General features: G+C 39.6%; 1 protein-coding gene across 8 annotated transcripts in view; it reads left to right on the top strand.

Annotated features, from left to right (window-relative positions):
* Window positions 1-25,322, top strand: part of nf1a (neurofibromin 1a) — a 334,390-nt gene that overhangs the window by 251,829 nt on the left and 57,239 nt on the right. For all 8 annotated transcript variants that reach the window (XM_043718254.2, XM_043718251.2, XM_087977264.1 and 5 more), the window contains 7 exons: window positions 5,789-6,221; window positions 10,380-10,720; window positions 15,013-15,215; window positions 18,350-18,543; window positions 18,750-18,890; window positions 19,472-19,751; window positions 22,710-22,924. In XM_043718254.2, coding sequence (XP_043574189.1) covers window positions 5,789-6,221; window positions 10,380-10,720; window positions 15,013-15,215; window positions 18,350-18,543; window positions 18,750-18,890; window positions 19,472-19,751; window positions 22,710-22,924 — 1,807 coding nt within the window. The remainder of the gene's footprint in view (window positions 1-5,788; window positions 6,222-10,379; window positions 10,721-15,012; window positions 15,216-18,349; window positions 18,544-18,749; window positions 18,891-19,471; window positions 19,752-22,709; window positions 22,925-25,322) is intronic.

The raw sequence follows: 25,322 nt of genomic DNA, 5'->3' as shown, positions 1-25,322 counted from the left end.
GCACAAATTTCCTTGAGTTAAGTCATCCTGATTATGTGCTGGAAAAATGCTCTAGTCCTCTGAAGGAAAGCAACCCAGACAGATTCTCAGTCCCATGTGCACTTTTTTTTAAAATCACAAAGCAACCTTCTCGAGGTTTTAAAAATTGAGAGTGGCATGGATAGAGTAAATAAACACGGTCTTTTCCCTGGGGTGGGGGAGTCCAGAACTAGAGGGCATAGGTTTAGGTTGAGAGGGGAAAGATATAAAAGGGACCTAATGGGCAATGTTTTCAGACAGAGGGTGGTACGTGTATGGAATGAGCTGCCAGAGGAAGTGGTGGAGGCTGGTACAATTGCAACATTTAAGAGGCATTTGGATGGGTACATGAATAGGAAGGGTTTGTAGGGATATAGGCCGGGTGCTGGCAGGTGGGACTAGATTGGGTTGGGATATCTGGTCGGCATAGACGGGTTGGACCGAAAGGTCTGTTTCCATGCTGTACATCTCTATGACTCTAAAACTGTTTTATTGAAATAAATTAAACTGACTGACTGACATTTGTTTACAATGAATATTTATATACCATTTATGAAAAGGTTGGTGGGATTTGAAGGTAAATGGATATGATTTTATTGCAGTTGCATAAACGCAGCTACTGGATGACCAAGGTTGACAAATGAGCATCCAAGGCTATTTGTCACTTAGGAATGATAGATTAAAAAGGAAAAGGAAGAAGAGTACCACACTGAATGAGGGATAAGATCAATACCTTAGTTTGAGAGGATCTTGGATCAAAAGATCAAGTATCAGTTTGGTGCAATGAAGAAACAGTAAGGCAGAAACAATATGCTTGATAGGATAAGAATAGAGCAATGTTAGGCACAGTATATATCAGGGAATTAGAGCAACACGTAATATTGTTAATATCATTTTTTTAAAAATCAGTTTGCAGATGGACGGGTAAAACCTGATGACCAGTAATACTGCAAAGAATGAATTCTTGGAGTCCAAGCTGGTTTTCTGTCGGCAGTATTTTAAAAAATCAACTTGGGACCAGGCTATTTTAGATTTAGTATGATGTCAAAAGAAAGGACTAATTAGTAATCTTGTTATGGAACATTTGGGCAAGAGTGCCCATAACGTAACAGTTTTGTTTTAAGTTTAAATGAGATATATAAGCAGATTCCAGGTTGTGAATGGGGTTCTGTTCTGGAATCCAATTGTAAGTTGATTTGTAAGTAAGTCCGAACATGGGACAATATAAAGGAGTTGTTGGTAAGTGCAGGAAATATTTGTATGTTAGGTTTTTAACATTGTGTCCCTGTATAGAATTGCATTAGTAAGTTGGATGTTCGTAAATTGAGGACCCATGTAAAGTGCTTGGTCTACAACAGATATACGTTCCCTTGAGACACAAACACTTGAGGGGAGAGGTGAATCAACTGTGACTAATGAAAGATGTTGAAGATTAAATTATAGAATCCCTACAGTGTGGAAATAGGCCTTTGGCACAGCAAGTCCATACCGGTCCTCCAAAGAGCATCCCACCCAAACCCATCCCCCAACCCTATGACTCTTCATTGCCCCCTGACTAATGCACTTAACCTACAAATCCCTGAACACTATGGGAATTTAGCATGCACCTAACTTGCACATCTTTGGATTGTGGGAGGAAATAGGAACACCTGGAGGAAACCCACGCAGACACTGGGAGAATGTGCAAACTCCACACAGACAGTTGCCCGAGGCTGGAATCGAACCAGAGTCCCTGGAGCTGTGAGGCAGCAGTGCTGATCACTGAGCCACTGTGCTGCACCTTGCATGAGATCTGAGGAAGTGACTTGTAAGGATGCCAGCAAAAACCTGAGGACTGGGAGCAATTTAAAACCCACCAAAGGAGGACAAAGAAACATAATGGGTGAAGAGAATATGCATAAGACCAATGAGAGACATAAAAGTGGCCTTTTCAGGTATTTGAAAAGGGAAAGATTAATGAGGATAAGTATGGGACTTTAACATGTGGAGACAGCATGTTTATTGTGGCGAATCAAAATGGTGAAGAAACTAAATGATTATTTTGCATCTATTTTCACAGAAGAAGACTCGAACAATCTGAGAAATTCTAGGCAAGCAGGGGACTTGTCTATCTGAAGAGCTAAAAGAAATTAGTATGAAAAATTAACTGGGTTAAGGATTTATTAATTTCCTGGACTAGATGAGCTTTATCCCCAAAATGTTGAATAAAGTAATAGTTAAGGTAGATGCATTAATGGTTATCTTTTGTCATTCTAGAGATTCTGGAAAGGTTACTGGAAATTAGCAAATGTAACTCCCATTGTTTAAAAGGAAGTCTTACAGATCTGTTGCAGGGAAAATGTTAGAATATACTATAAAGGATGTAATTGGACATTCAGAAAAATATAGTAAACTTTGGGAAGATTCAACGTGGATTTAGAAAATGAAAATTATGTTTGACAAGCCTGTTGGAATATTCTTGAGGATGTGCCTTGTCATATAGTTAAAAAATCCTAGAGTATTTAAGTTTTCAGAAGTCAATTAATGTCCCGTGTAGGAAGTTAGTCACTAAAATAAGTGTGTGAATTGCGTGTATACAAGTATGGATTAAGAACGGGTCAATAAACATAAATGAGAGTATGGATAAATGAATCACTCTCAGGATGGCAGGTTGTCACTAGGGGGGTATGTGGTGAAGGCTCACTTAAGTTGGTAAATTGGAGGAGAAATGAATTTTAGTTTTCATATCTCTGAAGGTGTGACTTCTTTTGAAAATGATCAGTCATCTTGAACAGAGTTAAAACCACAATTCCAAGAAACCATGTGATAGCTAAATGGCTTGCAAGCACCATCGCACCCCAACAAAAAAAACAAGTTTGCCAAAACAGAAACAGAAACAAAAATTGCTGGAAAAGCTTATGTCTGGCAGCATCTGTGGAGCGAAACCAGTGTTAAAGTTTTGGATTGAGTGACCCTTCCTCAGATGTTTGCTGACTTGGTTTAACAACCGAAAGAGAAAAAGAGTCAGATGCCCAATCAGCAGAGCTGATGTTAGTAGTTTCCACAATTGGGTATGGCTGGTAAAGAGTCTTGAGTTGTTTAGGAGAAATCTCCAGAAGCAGAAAGCTGTTCACTTGTCAGAGAGGAAGACATTCTTGGAGGCTGTTGAGGACATGAGTTTGAGGGACCATGTTCATTTGTAATAAAGAGCTCCATAAGCAGCTGATGTTTAAAAGATCTGTTGTAGAGATAATAATTGAATAGCAATGAATGAGTACACAGAAATTTGCCAGAATTATAGCAGTAACAGCTCAGCAAGGAACTTTGCCATGGAGACAGGTACTGACATTTCACTGGGGTGTGTGTCTGTCAGGTTATTGTCAGGATAAAATGATTGAACCTATCTTTCTGATGTTGGTAATGAGTGTTTTGTTTTAAATAATCTTTTTAGATTGTGATTATAGTACATGTTTTTTCTTTCCGTGGGGTAAACCTTTTTATCTTGTTTTAATTGAATACGTTGGCAGATCTGTTTGAATATACAGTACTCAGTGACTGACCTCCAGGCTTTCAAAAAATAAAAACAAAAATTATGGTCCCTCAAGGTGGATCTTTCCCTCGGAAATAAAAGCAAGGAGGTGTGTATACTGGAAATCTAAGAGAGAAAAAGACATTGCTGGAGCAATTCAGCTAGTCCAGCAGTATTCTGAACGCGAATCATTGGAACTGAAACATTAACTGTGTTTATCTCTCTTCAAATGCTGCCAGACCTGAGTTTCTTCAGCAATTTGTTTTTGGCTATGGTATCTGAGTTGTCTCATTTTTATCATCAGTTGGGATCATAACAGGTACTGTAGGCAGGTGCACCGCTGTTCTCTCATTTCATAAATTATTTGGTTGTTGGGTCCAATTATGCTATTTCACAATATGACAGATGGAATGCGATATGAATAAGTGTGAGGCTGTCCATTTTGGTAGAATCATGGATTGGAAAAGAATCATAGAACCCTACACTGCGGAAAGAGGCCATTTGGGCGATTGAGTCTGCACCAACCCTCCAATGAGCATCTGATCCTGGTCCAGTGCCTCCACCCTAACCCTGCATTTACCTTAGCCAACACACCCAGCCTGCACAACCTTGGGCACTACAGGGCAATTTTAATGTGGCTAATTCGCATAGTCTGCATATCTTTGGACAGTAGGAGGAAGCTGGAGCACCCTTGCAGAAAACCATCCAGGACAGAATATTCCTGAAATAATAAGTGGTCAGAAAAAGTGGTGTCTGATGATGATGATGTGGGCGTCCTTGATCAGGACTGACTGAAAGTTACCATCTCGTACATTGTCCTTCATCACAAGAGGATTTGAGTGAAAAAGTCAACATATCTTGTTGCAGTTGTATAGAACCTTAGTGAGATTGCACCAAGAGAATTGTGTGCAGCTTTGATTTCATTAGCTAAAGGATACATTGCCATTGTGGGAGCACAAAGGAGGTTCACAAGAAAGTAGGTTTCTCTTCGAAGAGAAGACAAGACTGGACCCGTGTCCTTCAGAATTTAAAAAAAAATGGAATAATCTCATTGAGACTTAGAAAATTCTGACTGGATAAATATGGATGTGGTTTTACCTGGTTGATGAGTCAAGAACTGGGATCATAACCTTCAAGGAAAGAGTAAGCTACGTTAAGACCTGTATGGAGGAATTTTTTAATTCTGAGAGTGGTGAATCTTTGGAATTCCCTACCCCAGACAACTGTGAAAACTCAATCATGGAGCACGTTCAAGAGTGAATGGTCATGATCTCATTGAATGGTGGAGCTTGATGTGCTGAACGGCTCACTCCTGTCTTTATCTCCTAATGAGTTTATAGTAGATTGCCCTGTCAGGAAAGAGCTCCAAACTGTACAATAAAGACAGGTGCCATTTACTGCTTTGAAGACTATATATAGCTTAATGATAATGAAGCATCTTGATTTAGCAGTTTTCAAAACACTTTTATACATGAAGTCTCCAAATGACACTGAATGGAGAAATTGCTCATATATTCTGTGTATTGGTTTAATTTTTAAATTGCGTATTTGTGTATATATATTTAATAGTCAAGGTATTTATCAAAACAGTGTGGCATGGCACTTTGCTTAGAAGTGCACTCAAAACTAGCTGTAAAAGTTGATCTGACCTAATTCTTAACACTATCAGTGCAAAAGCTCAGGTGACTTAATAGTTGGCAAGATAATTGACAGTTTAAGTCTGGATAGTCTCACATGTCAACTGCTTTTTTTGTACTTGTGTGGAATAAACATGTATCCTCACTGATTGTTGCTTCCCCCTCACAACCCTCCCTTCATCCATTGCCTCTTTCATTCCCTCCCTTTCTGCATTCCTACCCAGTGTCTTCACTCCTAGAGGAAGCTCAGGTGAAGATAGATGGGTAAATCAGTGAGTAAGATATACTGAGGGGTGGAGAGATGGAAATGTCAAACTGGAAAGCAGGGAAGGAAAGTCAAAAGAGGGAGCTGGCACCTGAGAGGGTCAGCAGAGTGAGGCAGCATGAGGAAGGGTCGAATATAACAGCTTCACACTGCTGTGCCAGATAGCTCTGTTTCTCGCTTCTCAGATGTTGCTGGACCTACTTACGGAGCAATTCCAGCATATTTTAGTTTACATCAGCGACAGAATTATTTTACTTTTATTGTTATTACTGTTTGAATTGTAAACTTTATTATTTTCCACCTTTGAAATTAATTCAATGCAATGAACAGTAATTGATCTTTTCATTTTACCTCACACAGATTCAAGACTGGACAGATCAATGGTGATTTGCTCATTTATCATGTGCTACTAACTCTGAAGCCATATTATGCCAAGCCATATGAAATTGTTGTGGACCTTACCCATGCAGGACCTAGCAATCGCTTCAAAACAGACTTCCTCTCTAAATGGTTTGTGGTTTTTCCTGGAGCTGCCTACGAGAATGTGGCTGCCGTCTATATTTACAACTGTAACTCTTGGGTCAGAGAATATACAAAATATCATGAGCGGCTTCTAACTGGCCTTAAGGGAAGCAAAAAGCTGATCTTCGTTGACTCACCTGGGAAACTTGTGGAACATATTGAACCAGACCACCAGAAGCTACCTGCTGCCACTCTCGCTCTGGACGAGGACCTGAAAGTATTTCACAATGCTCTAAAGTTGGCTCATAAGGACACAAAAGTCTCCATCAAGGTAGGAAGTTTTTCTTTCAAAATTCTAATATCTGCTTTCCAATTTAGTAGGATTTATCCCAGTGTGTCTAAATTCATGGTCTTGTGCTCAAATATGATAGATTGCAGAAATTTGCCACGTATTGCTAGATTATTTTGTGGGATGTGGGAGTCCATTGGCATAGCCATCTGTTACTCATTCCTAATTGAGAAGTTATTAGTGAGCCATCACCCTGAACTACTCCCACGATAGGAATTCCGGATTTTTGACCCAGCAACGATGAAAGTACAATATTATAGTTCCAAGTCTGGGCAGGTAGATAGGATAATGAAGAAGGCGTTTGGTATGCTTTCCTTTATTGGTCAGAGTATTAGTACAGGAGTTGGGAGGTCATGTACAGGACATTGGTTCGGCCACTATTGGGATATTGCATGCAATTCTGGTCTCCTTCCTATGGGAAGATGTTGTGAAACTTGAAAGGGTTCAGAAAAGACTTAAAAGGATGTTGCCAGGGTTGGAGGATTTGAGCTATAGGGAGAGGCTGAATAGGCTGGGGCTGTTTTTCCTGGAGTGTCAGAGGCTAAGGGGTGACCTTATTGAGGTTTACAAAATTATGAGGGGCATGGTTAGGGTAAATAGGCAAAGTCTTTTCCCTGGGATCGGGGAGTCCAGAACTAGAGGGCATAGGTTTAGGGTGAGAGGGGAAAGATATAAAAGAGACCTACAGGGCACTTTTTCACACAGAGGCCAGTACATTTATGGAATGAGCTGCCAGAGGATGTGGTGGAGGCTGGTACAATTGCAACATTTAAGAGGCATTTGGATGATTATATGAATAGGAAGGGTTTGGAGGGATATGGGTCGGGTGCTGGCAGGTGGGACTAGATTGGGTTGGGATATCTGGTCGGCATGGACGGGTTGGACCGAAGGGTCTGTTTCCGTGCTGTGCATCTCTATGACTCTCTGACTCTATGACTGGTTTGGAAAGAAAAATGCAGGTGTCTGCCGACTTGACCTCTCCTAGCTAGCGGTAAAATGAGTTTGGAAAGGGGTTTGGATGTTGTGGACTGGACTTGGTGCTGCATTTATTCAGTATTCCATCACTGTCCTGTTGTGCCTTGTAAATAGTGCACGTTGTTTGGGAGCCCAAGAGGTTCACAGCTGTTCTGTTTAAGTAGAGCAGAGAGTTTGTGGAAAACCCAGAAGTTAAATGCCAATGATATATTTATCAAATATGGAGAGAACTATTAATTGTTACACTTCAGTTAAGTATTCTTTCTATTTTAACACAGAGGACCACTTTAAGAAAATCTCTCCTTTTAAAATTAATTATCATCTTTTCAGTTATTGTCCTTCCCTAATGGAAGGATCTTGATGTCCTTAGATAATAACATTAGATTGCCTATTTGTGGGAGTGTAATGTAGCTAAGTAGAATATAGAAATCTGGAATATGGAAGCAAACCAATGAAAATCAAACTTGCTTTATGTAGAATAAAAGCAGAAAAATAGTTAAAGTTTCAATTGATTAAACTAATTTCCAAGTTAGAAATTTGTCTCCAAGTACGATTTCAGGACCTGAATTAATGATCTCAATTAACACACCACTAAATAGTGGTTGAATTGTTCAGTTGAGATTCCATATGCCTTTACAGATGGACATTAAGTTTCCATAATGCTGCTCAAAGCAGTTTGGACAAGACTAATCCTCAATAACAAATGTGTTGCATTTTTGAATCTTGCTTGCATATGTAACTAGTGTACTATCTCTACCACAGAAGTCCAGGTTATGCTGCTCGAAAGATAGATTATAATGTTGTGATGTAATTCTGTCCACTGGTTCCAAAGGTTACGGGTTGTCTTTATTTGAAGAGATAGCACTGTGGAAAATGGCAATATTGAATTAAATCAATTGCTTTTTTTTGAGAAAAAGGTTATCATAGAATTGTGTCAGTCCAGAAGGAGGCTGTTTGACTAGTCACATCTGTGCTGGCTTTCTGCAAGAAGAAATCAGCTCATCCTACTGTGCTCTGCTATCTAATTTTCCTCAGTGCCCTATATTTTCCTCCTTCATTTGCTTCTCCAATTCAGCTAATTGTTCTTTGAAATTAATGATTGAGTCTGCCTCATTATTGAATCACCCCTTTGTTTTACCTCATTGTCTGACCTGCTTCCAAGTTTTTCAAATGGAATTTTCCCTTAACAAGACTATGCTGGTTTTCCTTGCTTAATCCACACTTGGAGAAAATGAGGACTGCAGATGCTGGAGATCAGAGCTGAAAATGTGTTGCTGGAAAAGCGCAGCAGGTCAGGCAGCATCCACGGAGCAGGGGAATCGATGTTTCGGGCATGAGCCCTTCCACACTTAATCCACACTTAAAGTGCTTAATCCACACTTGACCAAGTGATAGTCTAGGACAAATTTACAATCATTTCCTCAGGCTTTCCCATCACTAAGGTGAAGTTGATTGGCCCACAGTCACTGCTTTTTCCATGCATCCTTTTTTGAAGAAGGATTAACATTTTCAGTAAGTCAGTTACTGACAATTCTCCTTTTGCGAGGAGAATTGGAAGATGCTTCTTTAGTTTCCTGCCTTGATTCCCTCACTATTGTTGAAATTGTTCCAGCTAATCCTGAAGATTAGTGATTCCTCAGTCCCTAATGCCATTAACTTCTAGGGTCCCTTCACATAAACTTCAGCATCTTTGTTTTAAAACTAAAACAGGTAAAAGTGCTGCCACCATACCTTCTGCTTTCATGCATAGATGTCCTTTTTTGATCTTTATTGGTCCACCCTTTATTACTTCTCTTTTACTATTTGTAAGTCTGCTGGACATTTTGAGTTACCTTTGTATTAGCTGCTAGTTACCCCTCATTCTATTTCTCTTATTTCTCTTTTCAGTTCCTCTCTGAACTGTTTACTACTTGGAACTTCCTCTATTTAGCCTAGCTAATGTATTATCAGTTTGACATCTGCCATAGCCCTTTTTTGCTTCATCTTTGTCTCATCATGCAGTTAGCTCTGGTTTTGCTTGCTATGCCTTTTCCACTCATGGGAATGTACCCTGGCTATATCTATCTATGTACCTTCCATCGCCTCTTTAAAGGCAGCACATTGGCAGGCAAAGCTGCAAGAGAATAGTCTTTTGATTCCAGTTTTCCTGAACCAAAATTTGTTATCAACTCTGAAGTATTTTTACTCCAAGTTTTTATTTTCTCAGAACAGCCCTAAACATTATGATGCTGTGATCACTGTTCCTTAAATGTTCCCCTACTGATACTTGACACCTCTTCTGTTTGACATATCGCAATCCCCAGAACTTGATCAGATAACATCAGCTTCCTTGGGTTGGAAATGTACTAATCAAGATGATGCTCTTTCTGCCCAGAGGTAGGAGCACTGCTCCTAGCCTACTGCAACTAATATTCCCATGTGATCTCCCTTTCAAGTACGAATCAGGTCTGAGTCTGCATAGCTTCCAAGATCAAACTAGATCAGTTTTTTTCAGGCTAGGATGGCTGTATGCACCATTTCTAGTGCATGGTAATGGTTAGGGCTTAAGCAGCATCTTCCTTGGTAAAGACCGAAAATACTAATTTAGCACTTAATCCATGACCTTCACATGCATGTGAGGAATGAGGTTCTCCATTTGTAACCATTCTGAGATTCTTTCTGTAATTTCCAAGCGAATTCATTCCCCAGTGTATGCCCCTCAAATTGGTGGCATTAATAGATTCAATGCTACCTGTGCTGCTTTTATTCTTTATCTGACTTATGTGAATACTTTGCATCCAGGAATATTTCATTCCCTCTCCTTTCCTTTTTGACTACACATTTCTGTTATTCCCTTTAGTTACTTGTACCTGAGGCTCACAAACCTCCACAGATCTCCAAGTATCCACTAGAGCACTTTGTCAAGCACAGATGCCACTTGAAACAGTCTTGTCTGGGAGTTGACTATCATATTTAACTGAGAGAGGAAAGATTTTTCTCTCACCCCCCCCCCCCCGTTAATATTTGTGTTTATAATGATAAAGCGATTTTTGGTAAACAGCTGGCTTCCAAGCTTTTTGTAACGATTGAGAAGTAATACTGGTGACAATAAATAATTTGAAAACATTGTATTGTTTGTAATCCTTTGATTTTTTTTTAATCTGCATCTATTCTCCCTTAAATTAGGTGGGATCCACAGCAGTTCAGGTAACATCGGCAGAACGGACACGGGTTCTTGGCCAGTCTGTGTTTCTGAATGATATTTACTATGCTTCAGAAATTGAGGAAATATGCCTTGTGGATGAAAGTCAGTTCACATTAACTATTGCCAATCAAGGTACACCACTAACATTCATGCACCAAGAATGTGAGGCAATAGTGCAATCTATTATCCACATAAGGACACGTTGGGAATTATCACAACCAGACTCTATCCCACAGCACACTAAAATACGACCAAAGGATGTTCCGGGAACTCTGCTGAACATCGCACTTCTGAATCTTGGGAGCTCAGATCCAAGCTTACGGTATGTTTGTTTTGCTCCTCATGTTTCATTTTTTAGCACTATTAAGTGACAGGAAATTCTAAGATAGTATTTTGAATTTGACATTAAATTTTTAGGGATAGTATTCCATTCTGAAATAGCTCATTTTCATCGACTAAGCAGCCTTCAGGATTATCTGCATGAAGCTGTGATGAAGGGATAACTTGGTTGAGAACTGGTGCATAAGTCACAGTCTTGACTGGAAAGGAAAATTTGAAGAGTAGTTCTCTGTCATTCCTCCTCTCCAGTTCCCATGTCTTGTAATTGTCCTTAAGAGAAGATCAAACAACAATGTTCAGTGCTGCACGAAGCCTACCCAGCCTGCAGTTTTCTGTTCTGACAAATTAGTATCTTCGTAATTAGTCAAACCAGTGTACCCCACCCATGTCTCTGTTGTGTGGATCAGGAAATTGATTTATTTCTGGTCTGCCCACAGGAGAACCTAGCCATCGTATGCAAACATTTACATGCATTTTTATTGTTGTGAGGTTGCTAAGTGAAATGGGAAGTGAGTTCTGATGGGGAGGCAAGAGTTGGAAAATTTTACCAAGAAAATACAGAGACTTTGAGTATTGTCACCTTCAGCTTCCTGTCTCCTGAAGAATCTCTTTCAGAGCCCCATCAACAGGGATTACAAACCCATCAGCAATCCCACTTATATTGCTTGCCGAATGTATTCCCAACTAGGAAGAAAAAAAGAGCAAATAATCAAAATTTAATATTAATATTATAAAAATGAAGAAATAGTAACTGAAAAAACAAAATGAAATATAAACTATATTTTGTGCTTGATTTAGCAAACTTGATCACAAATAACATGCTTTCCCATGGCACATGAGTAACTTATCGATGTGCTTTCACTTTATGTATAAGGTCCATGTCAGGATCAAGATCTGTAAATGCATGGCACCAATTTCAAAAAGTTTAAAGTAGCTGGATTAAATCCAGAGGTGCAGTTGAGACTGAGGCTGGAAGAATGCACTGTTGCTCTAGCCCTACTTTTAATGGATTGCAATATCAAATAAAAATACTTTAGCCATTGTCAAAATGAGGAATTTAACACTTCAAATATCTCAGATTTTCAATAAAAAGATATATTAACCACATTTCTTCAATAAGTACAAATATTAGTTTAATATCAAAACAAAACTTATTCACTAAAGATTCAATCATTGATTAACACACATAATCAGTAATAACGGAGTATAAATGTTGATCCCTCTAAATATCCACAAAGCTCTCTCTTCCCCCACACACACTTAATCTTCAGGGAAAGAGAGAATAAAGATTTCACTGCAGAGATTGGCTTTCTGAAAATCAAAATATTTTGCAAATGTGTGTTTCCTTGAAAGCAAAAGGCTAGAGTGTAGGAATTTGATGCTCTGAATTTCTAGCATGTGTGGTTAAGACACTAATTGTGAATATTTGTGTCTGACGCCTTGCAGACATGGCTGCTCAGGAAGTACAGTCTTGATATTTTTCAATTGTCCTTGCAAATGACCAAATAGATTTGACTGCAAACTCCACAAGAGGGTTTCTTTGCCGAAATGGGAAGCATGAGCTGGGCAGGTCGTCCACCGCAGGCTCTCCTCCAACTCCGCTAATGTTTGGTAGGCTTTTGTCTTAACTAAAACAAGAATTTCCAAACCAATCACTATTCAAAAACATGCTTCAGCAGGGTCTAAAACACAGAAATGATTAGCACTTGTCATTCATCTGTGATCTTCAGGGAAATTTGTTTTTTCAAAAATCTCCAATGACCACAATAAGCTTTCAATGGCCTCTTTTAAAGTTATCACTTCAGATATGTCCACAAAAATTGAAATTAATTGTTTTTTTTTCCAGAAGTCTTGAAACTCTTCAGTAATATTAAATAAAAAAGAAGTTTGGTTTAATTCCACCCTTTGGGCTTCTGAAGAATAATATCGTTGTTTATCTTTATTTTCAAATGTGTCTTTCTGTTGTATCAGGGTTAACAGGAAATGACCTATCTTGTTATTTGTCAGTATCTGTTTCTAGATTAACTAAATTCACTTGTGGTATCAGAACAAAATAGCAAGTAGGAGTAGACTGTTGTAGTTTTCCACCAACGTTCCATCTTCTTGTGAAATAGTCAATACAAAATGGTACTGTCAACCCCAAAGTGTAACTATTTCAGCATTTTAATGTCAATAAATATTAATTTAATCAAAATGAATGGTGTTCACATTGGAAGAAAAGCACTTGTCCCTTCACCTCCCGTAATTGCGATTATGCAGCATGTTTGATATAGACACAGAGAGGTGGTGGTGCTTCATTGTTAAATGAAAAGCTCTGTCAAGTAGTCTGATTATCCAGGGGCATGCTATTTTAATGATTGTTTGATTGTTTTATGCTGGATGTTTTCATTCCCATGATTCATTTCCAGTACAAAATTATCATCAAGACAAATGATTGGCACAAATTCTGTTGCTGTCTTCAAACTGTGCCTTAGGAGCATTGTTCATATAAGTTTGTTAAGAAGTGGAAAATTTTGTATTAGTACTTTGTTTAAAAAATATATGCTTGGTGACCATCATAGTTTGGGGAAAATTAGCTTCACAGAATCCTTTGGAACCTAGAAATGAAATAATCAGATGTTTTTCAATTGTCTTTGACTAAGATCCTAGCTAATGATCCTTATTCAGAGGTTGAAGGAAGATCTCCCTTGTGAGCTGCACAACCCAAATAACAAATAATTCCTAATCAACTGTAACCTTTTACCTCTAGAATTAAAGTTTCATCAACTCTCAACTGCTGAAACAGTTACTAGCTTCAGTATTACAGTGAACTCTTTTTGTTGAGGTAAAAAACTGGAGGTTGTAATGCTGGATCATTACAGTCCTTGAGTGGATATTGAACAACCCATGGTCATCTTGTTGAAACAAAGCAGACAAGGTGCTTGATATCATGGTTGATGTTTCTCTCACAGCCATTTCAGTCAGAATCTTCACTTCATTATAAAGCAAATTAATCTATCTTCATTTTGAAATAAATGACGTCCAAATAAAGATCTTTAACAGTTTCAATTTCCAGAATTGTCCTGTGGAACTTTTGTACAGTATTCAACTAAATAAGCAAATATATTCTTAGATCTTTCAAACATTACCATTTTTTAAAAAATTATGCAACCAGACTTGATGATAATTGTGTAGAATAATGACATTAATTTCTACTGTTCTGGAGGTTTTTAAAATTTGTTCATGGGATATGGAAGTTCCAGGGTAGCATTTATTTCTCATCCGTAATCATCCTCAAGAAAATACCAGTTTTGCAAGCCTAGTCTGGCAGAACTACTCCTCGCAGCTCAGCCAGCTTAAACAGCAGTGGTGCTACAGCATAGTAAAGAACTGATGTACCAGATGACAGCAGTGGTAATGCAGGAGGTTTACTTTCCCATGTGACCTGATGCTGGTAGACTGCATTGAGGACCTCCATGTCAACTCCCTCCTGACTGTGTACCACTACTAAGGCTGTCCAACAGTGCGATAGGACTTGTCCAGGGCTCGTGATAATATCTAATTCAATGTGATATTGAGATGAGCTGCCTTCTTGAGCTCCTGCACCCAGAGAGGTAAGTATGAGCTTAATGCTGTTCAGAAGGGAGTTACCAAGATTTTAATCAATTGATTACATTTTTTAAGTCTCTGTTGTGTAGTTTGGACAATGACCTTGTAGGTGCTTTAAAAAGAAAAAAGTAATCCTTACCCCCAAGAGAGGCAGTCATGGGTATGTTATAGCCTGTACAATAGCTACTTGTCTACAATGTATGTAGTTTAAAACAAATGAGAATTTATTCTAGTTCTAACATATTTACAGTTCTTATTTACAGGTTTTCAGTGCATACCTTAACAACATGATTCACATCTTTCTATATAGCTGTCCACATCATCCCAACCAGTCAGACTTTTTCACATAGTGAATACCTGTATGTTTCTGAGTACGGTGCAGCAAGTTTCCTCGGAGGATGCTTTTAGAAGGAATCTGCAGTGTCAGCCAGTGAGAAGAGGAGGAGGAGGGGAGAACGAAGAGTGCTCACAATGAATTAGACAATGTGGAGAAGCCCGCGCAACCTTTGTTCAGCTTCAAATTAAGTGTGTGTCTTTGACTGAAGTTAGCTTCCATTAGAAATGGTGGTTCCCAACTGTTTCAAAGAGATCAAATCTTATTTTTATAAAAATCTTTTTCACAACTTCCACTTTCTATTCCTCTATGATTTTTTAATTTTACATTTAATTATTTTTGCATACCCATAGGTCTGCTGCCTATAATCTCCTGTGTGCCTTAACATGTACCTTCAATCTGAAGATTGAGGGTCAGTTGCTGGAGACATCTGGACTGTGCATCCCAGCAAACAACACATTATTCATTGTCTCCATCAGTAAAACCTTGGCAGCAAATGAGCCTCACCTGACACTGGAATTCCTTGAAGAATGCATCTCAGGATTCAGCAAATCCAGTAAGCAAACTTTTGTTTGAAACATGACTTTGGAAGCATGGAGATTGGTACATGGGTCAATTTTGTTTTGTTTCCCCCCCTCCCCCCTTAGGAATCTTTCAGAGACATGTGCAAGGGCTAGATTTTGGTTTTCAGGAGCTCCTTTTTTATTTTACTAACTCACCTATTAGATGATGTAGTTTACATTGTATTACCTCCTGTATTTGTGTATTTTTTTTATGGTTTCCTTATTTAAGGTGAAATAGCACAAGTACCAAATATTGTATCTGTCAAGTTTTCAGCCTGGAAAGAGGCCATTTGGCCCATCTTGTCAATTTTGGTCATCAAACATCCATCTGTTTTAGTCCATTAGTCCATTTCTCAATAGTTGATCTATCGCCTTGTCTTTTATAGCATGTAAAGTGATCATCTGAACATTTCATAAATGCGATGGTTCTGCCTCCCTTTCAGGCTGTAAATGTTAATTTCTTAACTCTGAACCTAATTGCGAACGATTTCTAATCTGTGCTCATGTTACTTTCTCACAAAAACCTGGAAAAATCTGCCCTACTTTTCCTCAAGTACGAAGTCTGATTTTGGAGAGGTAATGACTGCAAGGACCCTCCACAGTCTAACATACTTTCAGCTCCCATTTAGGTAGCACTTCATTTGGTAGTACAGCTCTTGAATATTCTCCAAATGACTGTCAGAGTAATTAGTTGGGATGTGAAAGTATATTAACTTGTGGAAGTTCCTTGAAACTGTTCCTTGGCCAGAATCCTCTTTAATTCTTGCAGAAAAGTAGGATAGGGTTTTTTCCAAGTCTTTGTCCATCAGGAAGTCATGTGAGCAGAGATTAGAAATTGTTTGCAATTAGATTGAGTTGAAGAAATTAACAATATTTGTCCATGGGAAAGTAGCACAAGTACTGAAATTAGAATTGATCAAGATATTTTATTGATCTATGATAAATGAATCTCTGTACTTTGTATCCAAACTGGCATCTTGAAAAAATATTCTGAACTGACACAGTTTACTTGAATTGAAATTTAGAAACTGAAATGTGCTAGCTTTGTAATTAATGTGGCTATAAAAGCGAGTCTGACTCCTCAAAACCTGTCTATCATCTACAAGGGGCAACTCAGGAGTGTGATGGGATGGTCTTCTATTGCCTCGATGAGTGCAGCAGCAACATATGAAGCTTGACACCATTCAGGCCAAAGCAGCCCGCTTGATTAGCACCGTATGCACAGTGTTCACTCCCTCCATTGTCAACATACCATAGCAGTCATATGTACCATCTACATGATGTGCTGCTGAAATTCACCAAGGGTCCTCGGACAGCACCTCCCAAACACACTATCTGGAAGGAAATGAGCGGCAGGTAAATGGGAACACCACCAGCTGCAAGTTTTCCTCCAAGCCAGTTATCCTAACTTGTAACTGTATGTCTGTTCCTTTCATGAAATGGGCTCAAAATCCTGAAACTCCTTCCCACATGGCACTGTTGGTGTCTCTTCAGCAAATGGATTGCAACGATTCAAGAAGGTAGCTCACTACCAGGGAATAGGCAGTAAGTGCTGGCCTATCCAGTGATGCCCTCATTGTTGAAATGCATGAATGAACAAAGTAAAAGTAGATGAACTAGAACAGAAGTTTCCAAGTGGAAATGTGGATTTCCAACTAGTCCAGCTAATTGTGAATTGAATGATATCCAAGAATTTTCTCAGGTGAAATATCCAAGAAATGTTATATGTTCAGCTGCATAAAACCGTACACATAATCAGACCTCTTCTCCTCCCCCACCCAAAAATGTAATCCTCCATTTTTTTCACTCTCTCTCTCACCACCCTCTGGATGAAGATGTTTCTCCCCGTTTCTTCTCTAATCCTTTTACTAATCACCTTAAATCTGCTATTGGAGTGTGCCATTGGAACTGAGTGCTGAGACTTCAAATATATTCATTTTTCATCTTGGTGAAGCAGGTGGTGCAGGACTGGGGTATCATACCACTGAGCAATCCTGTTGACATAATTTGTCATTCCCTCCCCATGAGTGAGGCTGCTAGTCTCTGAAAGGTGGTGGAAATGTTCTTTGGCAAGAGAACTGCATCCTGTGTGAGGCAGATTAATGGATAACCTTCAAATACTAATATGGAAAGCTATATAGGAGGAGAGCAGCTAATATTTAAACATCAAAACAAAAAGATTTCATAAAATAGATTTTAGCCAGGTTCTGGTTAAATTTTGCAAAAATGTGTAATAGTCTTATTTTAACGTAACTCATCTGTTTGTGACAATGTTCAGAATGGGAGAGTATTTGAATGTAGAGATTAGCAAGAGGGCACAGTACTTGTAAGACTGAGCAGTTTGAACTGGCATTGTTGCCACGTTCCACTCTTGGAGCTTTACAAATGTGTAAGGAGAAAAGTTAGAGCAGGGGCTTTACACTTTAAGTATTCAGCAAGGCTGAAGCTTGTGACTTATTCTCTCTCTCGCACGGCAAAATGTGCAGGAACTAAATTCTAAGTGCTAGATATTAATGACTGAGAGACCCCATATAACTTAGCTGGAAAAAGTAACCTTGCTGCTGACACGGTTACAAAGCAAAATGTCAGTAAAATGATGCCAGCGAAAAGAGATGCTGTCCAAGCTTTTCATCTTGCACTCATCAGGGCAGAATCATAAAGATATCAAATTTCAAGGGGAACAGCAGTATATGCTGCATGAAAAAAAAGGTGCTGCTTAGTGGCAAATGGGTTCTGGTACAGGTGTTGCATGGAGCGTGTACCAGGCAAGATTTAACTGCCGAGCTTTTGTTTACATTCAAGCCAGGCAAGTCTCCTTTGGTCAGAGCATTGACATGCAGAATGCACAGGGATTGGCTGTCCCCAAAGATTTTGTTCAGTTGAAAACTGGTGCGGAGTTTTTTCAGTTGGCAAAAAATCTATGTACGAACATGTGGTTTCCAGCATGCATGACTACATCACGCAGTAAACCTGTCTGCTAATCTTAATTTGCTTGTATGCATAATTCTTGGCACAAGTGGAATTGTTTGACGTATCATCCAAATGTGTTTATTTTCCTTAAAGCTACCCATGAACAAAATGATTGATGCACATGGTTTCATATTTAACAAGCTTTCTTTCATTGTAGGTATTGAATTGAAACATCTTTGCCTGGAATACATGACGCCCTGGTTATCAAACCTGGTTCGCTTCTGCAAGCACAATGATGACGCCAAGCGTCAACGGGTTACTGCCATCCTGGATAAATTGATCACAATGACCATTAACGAGAAGCAAATGTACCCTTCTATCCAAGCAAAGATCTGGGGCAGCCTCGGTCAGGTATCAAGGCCATATCTAATAAAATGCTGCCAGACTTAATGACTGTAATCTGACAATTTAAATCAGTGTGAGCAAGAAAAGATGCAGAAAACTATGTTTATAGCCAAGTAAATTTCTTGGATTTACAAATCCTACTTGTTTCCAGCTGTTCTGGCTTAACATGCTTTGGTACATTTCTTTACCTTTTTACTTCTTTGTTCTTGCAGATCACAGACCTGCTTGATGTTGTACTCGATAGTTTCATAAAGACCAGTGCTACAGGTGGTTTGGGCTCTATCAAAGCAGAAGTCATGGCAGATACTGCAGTAGCCCTGGCATCAGGAAATGTGAAACTTGTTTCAAGCAAGGTATGAGAGAAAATATCTCTGGCATTTGAAATGTGACTTGGATTCAGTTGCTTGAGCAAAGTGTGCTACTGTGGAGATATGAAAGTCAGTGACTTAAGGAAGGTATGTCTAAAGCAGCCCAGAGGTTGCAAGTTTGATCTCCAGTCTGCTCTTTTAAGGTTCTCTAAAGGGGTACTTCACTGGAAAATAATCCTGGATGGACCCAAGGACAAAATCCAGCCCTTACCTCCCTATTGTTAAATTGCTTGTTTACAATCATTGTCAAAACTCTAATAAAAAGAATTTCCATTTAAATGACTTGATGGAAGCTTTCTAGCAATTGGAGGATTCATAATTCAGTAGGATGGTATTTTTTATCAAGCTGAACTTGTTGCAAACTAGGAATTCTGTACAAAGAACTGTGGCTTCATTAAAGGGAAATCTGGCAGCTTTGGAGCTGCTTGATTTTTGTTATCTTGTCTTAAAACTTAAGCTGCAGATGTTATTTAACCAACTGACTGTTCAGACTGGTTTACATAAGTGTTTTTAGATGTTCATCTTTTGCTGCATGTGACAATTCTATTGTTGTTCCTTCTCTGCAGGTGATTGGAAGAATGTGCAAAATAATTGATAAGACCTGCCTCTCGCCAACTCCCACTCTGGAACAGCACCTGATGTGGGATGATATTGCCATCCTAGCCCGTTACATGTTGATGTTGTCTTTCAACAATTCGCTCGATGTGGCTGCACATCTCCCCTACCTCTTCCATGTGGTTACTTTATTAGTAGCCACAGGGCCTCTGTCCCTTCGGGCTTCCACCCATGGCTTAGTTATCAACATTATTCATTCACTCTGCACTTGTTCCCAACTCAACTTCAGTGGTAAGCTCTGGTAGTGCGACTTTCCATGTTTGTTGTGTGATGTGTCAATTAAAGTATCTTGCAGTTCTCTCACTTATGAACTTTGGATTAGTATTCATTACAGACATGTAGATTTTTGCAGTTTCAGGCTTTTTCTGTCCCCCAAAAAAACAAATGCTTCATTTTATTTTGTTCAAGGAGTTGTGAGTTACTGTTTCCATTCATCATTGAGACAATCTTGTGTTGTGTTTAATGTTACCTGCCTCTGCTTTTAGATCATCTCATTTGCTGCTGAAATCATCAGTTCTTTGTTGCATCCAGACTTGACTGTTGCAATGTTCTTCTAACTTCTGACTTCCAACTTCCTTAGCCTGTCAACTAAACTCTGCCTGTACCCACTGGCACTGTATTCCATCAGCGTACCTGTCGCCCAGTTCTGTTTATCCAGTATCTCCAGGCTAAAATTCTTCATTGTGTTTAAACTTCATGATCTTGTCCCTCTCTATCTCTATAACCACCTCCAACTGTACCACACTCTTTCCCCCTTGGGCTAAGACTTAGATTTTTCTGGGGGTACATTTCTTGTCTTCACTCCATCACTCATAAGGAGGAAGTCTCCTCTACATTGGGGAGACAGGACGCCTTCTTGCGGATCATTTAGGAGAACACCTCTAGGACTCCCACACGCACCAACCTCACCGCCCCGTGGCTGAACACTTCTACTTCCCCTCCCATTCCGTCAAGGACAGGCAGGTCCTGCGCTGTCTCGACCGCCAAACCATTACTACCTGACGCCTGGAGGAGGAACACCTCATATTCCACCTTTGGAATCCGGCACACAGGATAAATGTGGATTTCAACGGCTTCCTCATTTCCCCTCCTCCCATATTATCCCAGTCCCAAGCCTCCGACTCGGCACCACCCGCCTCATTACTGCCCCCACTGACCTATCATCTTCTCCCTCACCTTTATCCACCTATCAATTTCCCAGCTACCTCCCCTCAACCCCAACCCGCTCCCATTCATCTCTCAGCCGCTCGGCCCACAAGCCTCATTCCTGATGAAGGGCATATGCCCGAAATGTCAATTCTCCTGTTCTTTGGATGCTGCCTGACCTGTTGTGCTTTTCCAGCGCCACACTGTCGACTCCATTGTTCATAACTATTTATTTGCTGCCTAGGCCCACTTCTCTAAATTTCTTTCCTTACTACATTGTATCCCGTCATTTCCATTTACTCCTTGGAGAGGCTCTTTTTTTTGCCCACTTGTTTTGAGTATTTGATCATCAATTTTACTATTGTTTCCTTCCGCAAAGGATTCGGATTTTGATTAAACCTATAAGAAACTTCCTGGGACATTTTTTGATGTTAAGGTGCTAATAAATCAATACAAATGCTTTTGTTATTGAGTAAGGATGACAATTCTGGGAAATATGCCTTTCTGTCAATATTGCACTTCCTGTTAACAATCAAAATGTACAAGTCTGATACAATATTGAGATGATGCAAAGTTTTCTGACTTTTACAAATGGATCTCCATGGATACAATGCAGCTCTCAGCTTCCTGTGACTTGTTCGTTGAGTCAGCCTGAATGTTGAGGGTGTTTCAGCAGTACTTAAGAACTTGCCCAACAGTTACAGAAGTTTCAAATTTCATTTTCCTGTTCATGAACCATCTTGCACAATAATTATGATGAGTACAGTTAGTTTTTGATTGAAAGTTATTTATTTTAGGAGGAGCAGGCTTAATATTTGGAGTTCCCCAAAATATTAGGATTGTCTTCTTTAATACTGTTGAACTTAATTCCAGTGTGACAGATTAAATTTCTACCTACTATTATACACTGATCTATATTTGAAAATTGAAAGTAAGTGTCTGCTTGCTTCTACACCTTGCATTTATAATACATAAAGATTCTTTCATGTGAAGTAAACAACATGATACAAGGGCAAAAAGAGTTAAGTTGGTGACATTGGCTGAATTTTAAAGATTTGCAAGATGATCTAACATAATTGAGTTATGAATATCAATTCTGTGGGAGTGCAGCAAAACTGTTGCCTTTGATGGGAGAATGCAAAAGAAGAACCTGGAACCTTCATGTTGAATTCAAGAATGAAAAGCAGAAATACTTTTCTTAAAAAAAAAGGTATTGATGTTTAGCGAGCTAAAATTTTCAGGACTGTTTTTATTTCTTGTTTGTTTTGTTAATGTATGGAACACAATGAAGTTAGATTGCAAAACATTAAAAACAGGAGCAGGTGTTGTTGAGCCTTGACTGTTTGAATCAACTCTGCCATTGATGGCTAATCCACCTCAACTCTACTTTCCAGCCCGCACCTCCTATTTTATGACTGATTTAAATTGAGTTTAATTTTATTGAATTTAAAGACTAAACAGGCTCTAGCTTTCTACACACTTGAGTGCAAATGAGCCTTTGTTTTAATGTCTCCACCAAAAGGTGGTACTGCTAACAGTACAGTGCCCCACTAAAATAACTGTAATAAAGGTTATGTACTGAGATCTCGAATGCAGTTGAACAAAACTTCCTGACTTGGAGGCAAGTGTGCTACCACTGAGGATGACATGTCTTTGCTTGGTTAAAAAGGAAGTTGGGTTCCATTCTTCTATTAATAAACCATTAACAGCAGCAAATTCATAAATTGGGAAATTACAGTGTGCATGAAGCTGAACGGAATGTTCTGAGTGTATGTTAAATGTTTTTTGAAATCTGTTATAATAGGAACAAAGACTCCATCTGTCAGCCTTCTGTCCCTGAAAGCTACCTTCCCATTACCAATCTCCCTTCCCTCTTCAAGGTTATAGATATTTTTTCATCAACCTGTTCAGGTGTGTCAAGCTGATGAATGAGCAGCTCTCTGAAAGCTAGTACTTCCAAATAAACCAGTTGGACTATAATCTGGTGTTGTGATTTTTAAGTTTAGATTTTGAAAACTAACTTCTTTCTTCTTTTGCTAACAGAAGAGACTAAACAAGTGCTGCGGCTCAGTCTAACTGAGTTTTCCTTGCCCAAGTTCTATCTTCTCTTTGGAATTAGTAAAGTCAAATCAGCTGCTGTGATTGCTTTCCGATCCAGCTATCGGGATCGGTCCTTCTCTCCTGGATCCTACGAGAGGGAGACCTTCGCTCTTTCCTCCCTAGAAACAGTAACTGAAGCTTTGTTAGAAATAATGGAGGTAAGAGTGACAAATCAAAAATTTTATAACCAAAAATGCAAAAAGAAAATCCAACTTTGACTAAAATAATGACTTATTGCACCAAACAAGAAAAGAAAACTAATCGGGCAGCATGGTGGCTCAGTGGTTAGCACTGCTGCCTCACAGCACCAGGGTCCCAGATTCAATTCCAACCTCGGGTACCTGTCTGTGTGGAGTTTGCACATTCTCCTTATGTCTGCGTGGGTTTCCTCCAGGTGCTCCGGTTTCCTCCCACAGTCCAAAGATGTGCAGGTCAGGTGAATTGGCCATGCTGAATTGTCCATAGTGTTGGGTGCATTCGTCAGAGGGAAATAGGTCTGGGTGGGTTGCTGTTCGGAGGGTTGGTGTGGACTGGTTGGGCCAAAGGGCCTGTTTCAACAATGGAGGGAATCTAATCTCAGAAACATGCAACCCCTTTCTAGAATTAACTTCTTCATTTACATCCATAGAGGTGAGTTATAAGAGATCAATTTTGATGAAGTAGGCAGATTTTGGGTAACAGATTGTGTCTTTCACAGTTTGTTCAGCTATGGATATATTGGAAATGTTGCTGAGGCAAGTGTGAGCAGCACTGTACAGAATATGCTCACACTTAACAAATCTAAACCTTGCAATAATGAATCCTTGCTCCTGCCATATTTCAGACTGTAGATTTGACTTTGCCAACTAGTTGAACATAGGAGCAAGGTCTTTCACCAAAAGACAATAAGAGTTTTAAGTCCCATGATTTGTTTGGCAAGTACTGAGATCAGGTTTCTCTCATACCAAGGTGGGTGTTTATACTTTAAGTAAAGCTATAGCAATTGTTTAATTGGGAGATAACAAGAGGAATAACCCCTTTCCCACTTATTGCCCTAACTCGTACAGTGTTACTAATTTTTATGCCATAAATTTTAAATCATTGTCTAATTTCTGTGAAACTTTCATGCATGTAGAGCTGTTTTTACATTGTGAAGCAAACTTTGTTTAATTTTGCTTTTAGAATTGACTGTGTAGCTGGGTGTTGGTGTATAGTCTAAGTAGTCTCAAACTAATTGCATTGGCTTGTACCAATTTCATTTGTAATTAAGAGCAATTGTTTGATGAAGCATTCAACCAAGATGAATAATTAATGTTGGCTTTTTCGGGGTCCCATCCCTCACAGTTTTTAGATTAGATTAGATTACTTTCAGTGTGGAAACAGGCCCTTCAGCCCAACAAGTCCACACCGACCCGCCGAAGCGCACCCACCCAGACCCATTCCCCTACATTTACCCCTGCACCTAACACTACGGGCAATTTAGCATGGCCAATTCACCTAACCTGCACATTTTTGGACTGTGGGAGGAAACCGGAGCACCCGGAGGAAACCCACGCAGACACGGGGAGAATGTGCAAACTCCACACAGTCAGTCGCCTGAGGCGGGAATTGAACCCGGGTCTCTGGCGCTGTGAGGCAGCAGTGCTAACCACCGTGCCGCCCAACCGTTGCCTTCAGTCACTGGGAAGCAGTGGTAATGTAGTAGTCTTGCTGCATAGCAATCCAGAACCCCAAGCCAATGTTTAGGTTAGGTATGGAAGCAACAGGCCCTTTGGCCCAACAAGTCCACACTGACCCTCCGAAGAGGAATCCGTACATTTACCTCTGACTAATGTACCTAACTCTGTGGGCAGTTTGGCATGGCCAATTCACCTGACCTGCACATCTTTGGATTGTGAGAGGAAACCGGAGCACCCAGCGGAAACCCATGCAGACACTGGGAGAATGTGCAAACTGCACACAGACATTTGCCCAAGGTGGGAATCAGACCTGGGTCCCTGGCGCTAAGAGGCAGCAGTGCTAACCACTGTGCCACCGTGCTGCCCCACGGCCGTATGTTCTACGGGCATTGATTCGAATCCCACTATGACATGTAGTGAGATTTGAATTCAGTACAGAACTGGTCTAATAGCGATAGTCAATTGTCATTTTAACAAAAAAAAACTAATTCTCTAAAGTCCTTTAATGAAGGAAATTTTATCTGGTCTGGCCTGCATGTGACTGCAAACCCACAGTGATGTGGTTGACTCTTAATTGTGTTTGAGGAATTCGGAATAGGCAATAAATGCTGCCTAGCTAGCAATTCCTATGCTCAGGAATTAATTTTTTTTGAAGTATTTTTGCTAGCTGTCACCTTACTCTTTGACGTGCTTGAATGGTCAGAATGCAGTAAGATTTGTGACCAGCTGTTATGCGTATAATAGAATCAAAAACAGAACTTGCTGGAAAAGCTCAGCAGGTCTGTTCTGAGGAAGGGTCACTTAACCCAAAATGTTAACACTGATTTCTCTCCACAGATACAGAATTTTTCCAGCAGTTTCTATTTTTGTTTGATTTTCAGCATCTGCAGTTTTTCAT

Source organism: Chiloscyllium plagiosum, unplaced genomic scaffold, assembly GCF_037043375.1.
Source record: "Chiloscyllium plagiosum isolate Xiang-an unplaced genomic scaffold, Cpla_swu_hap1 HiC_scaffold_31, whole genome shotgun sequence".
Classification (NCBI taxonomy): domain Eukaryota; kingdom Metazoa; phylum Chordata; class Chondrichthyes; order Orectolobiformes; family Hemiscylliidae; genus Chiloscyllium; species Chiloscyllium plagiosum.
This window is presented reverse-complemented; position numbering and strand designations above follow the sequence as displayed.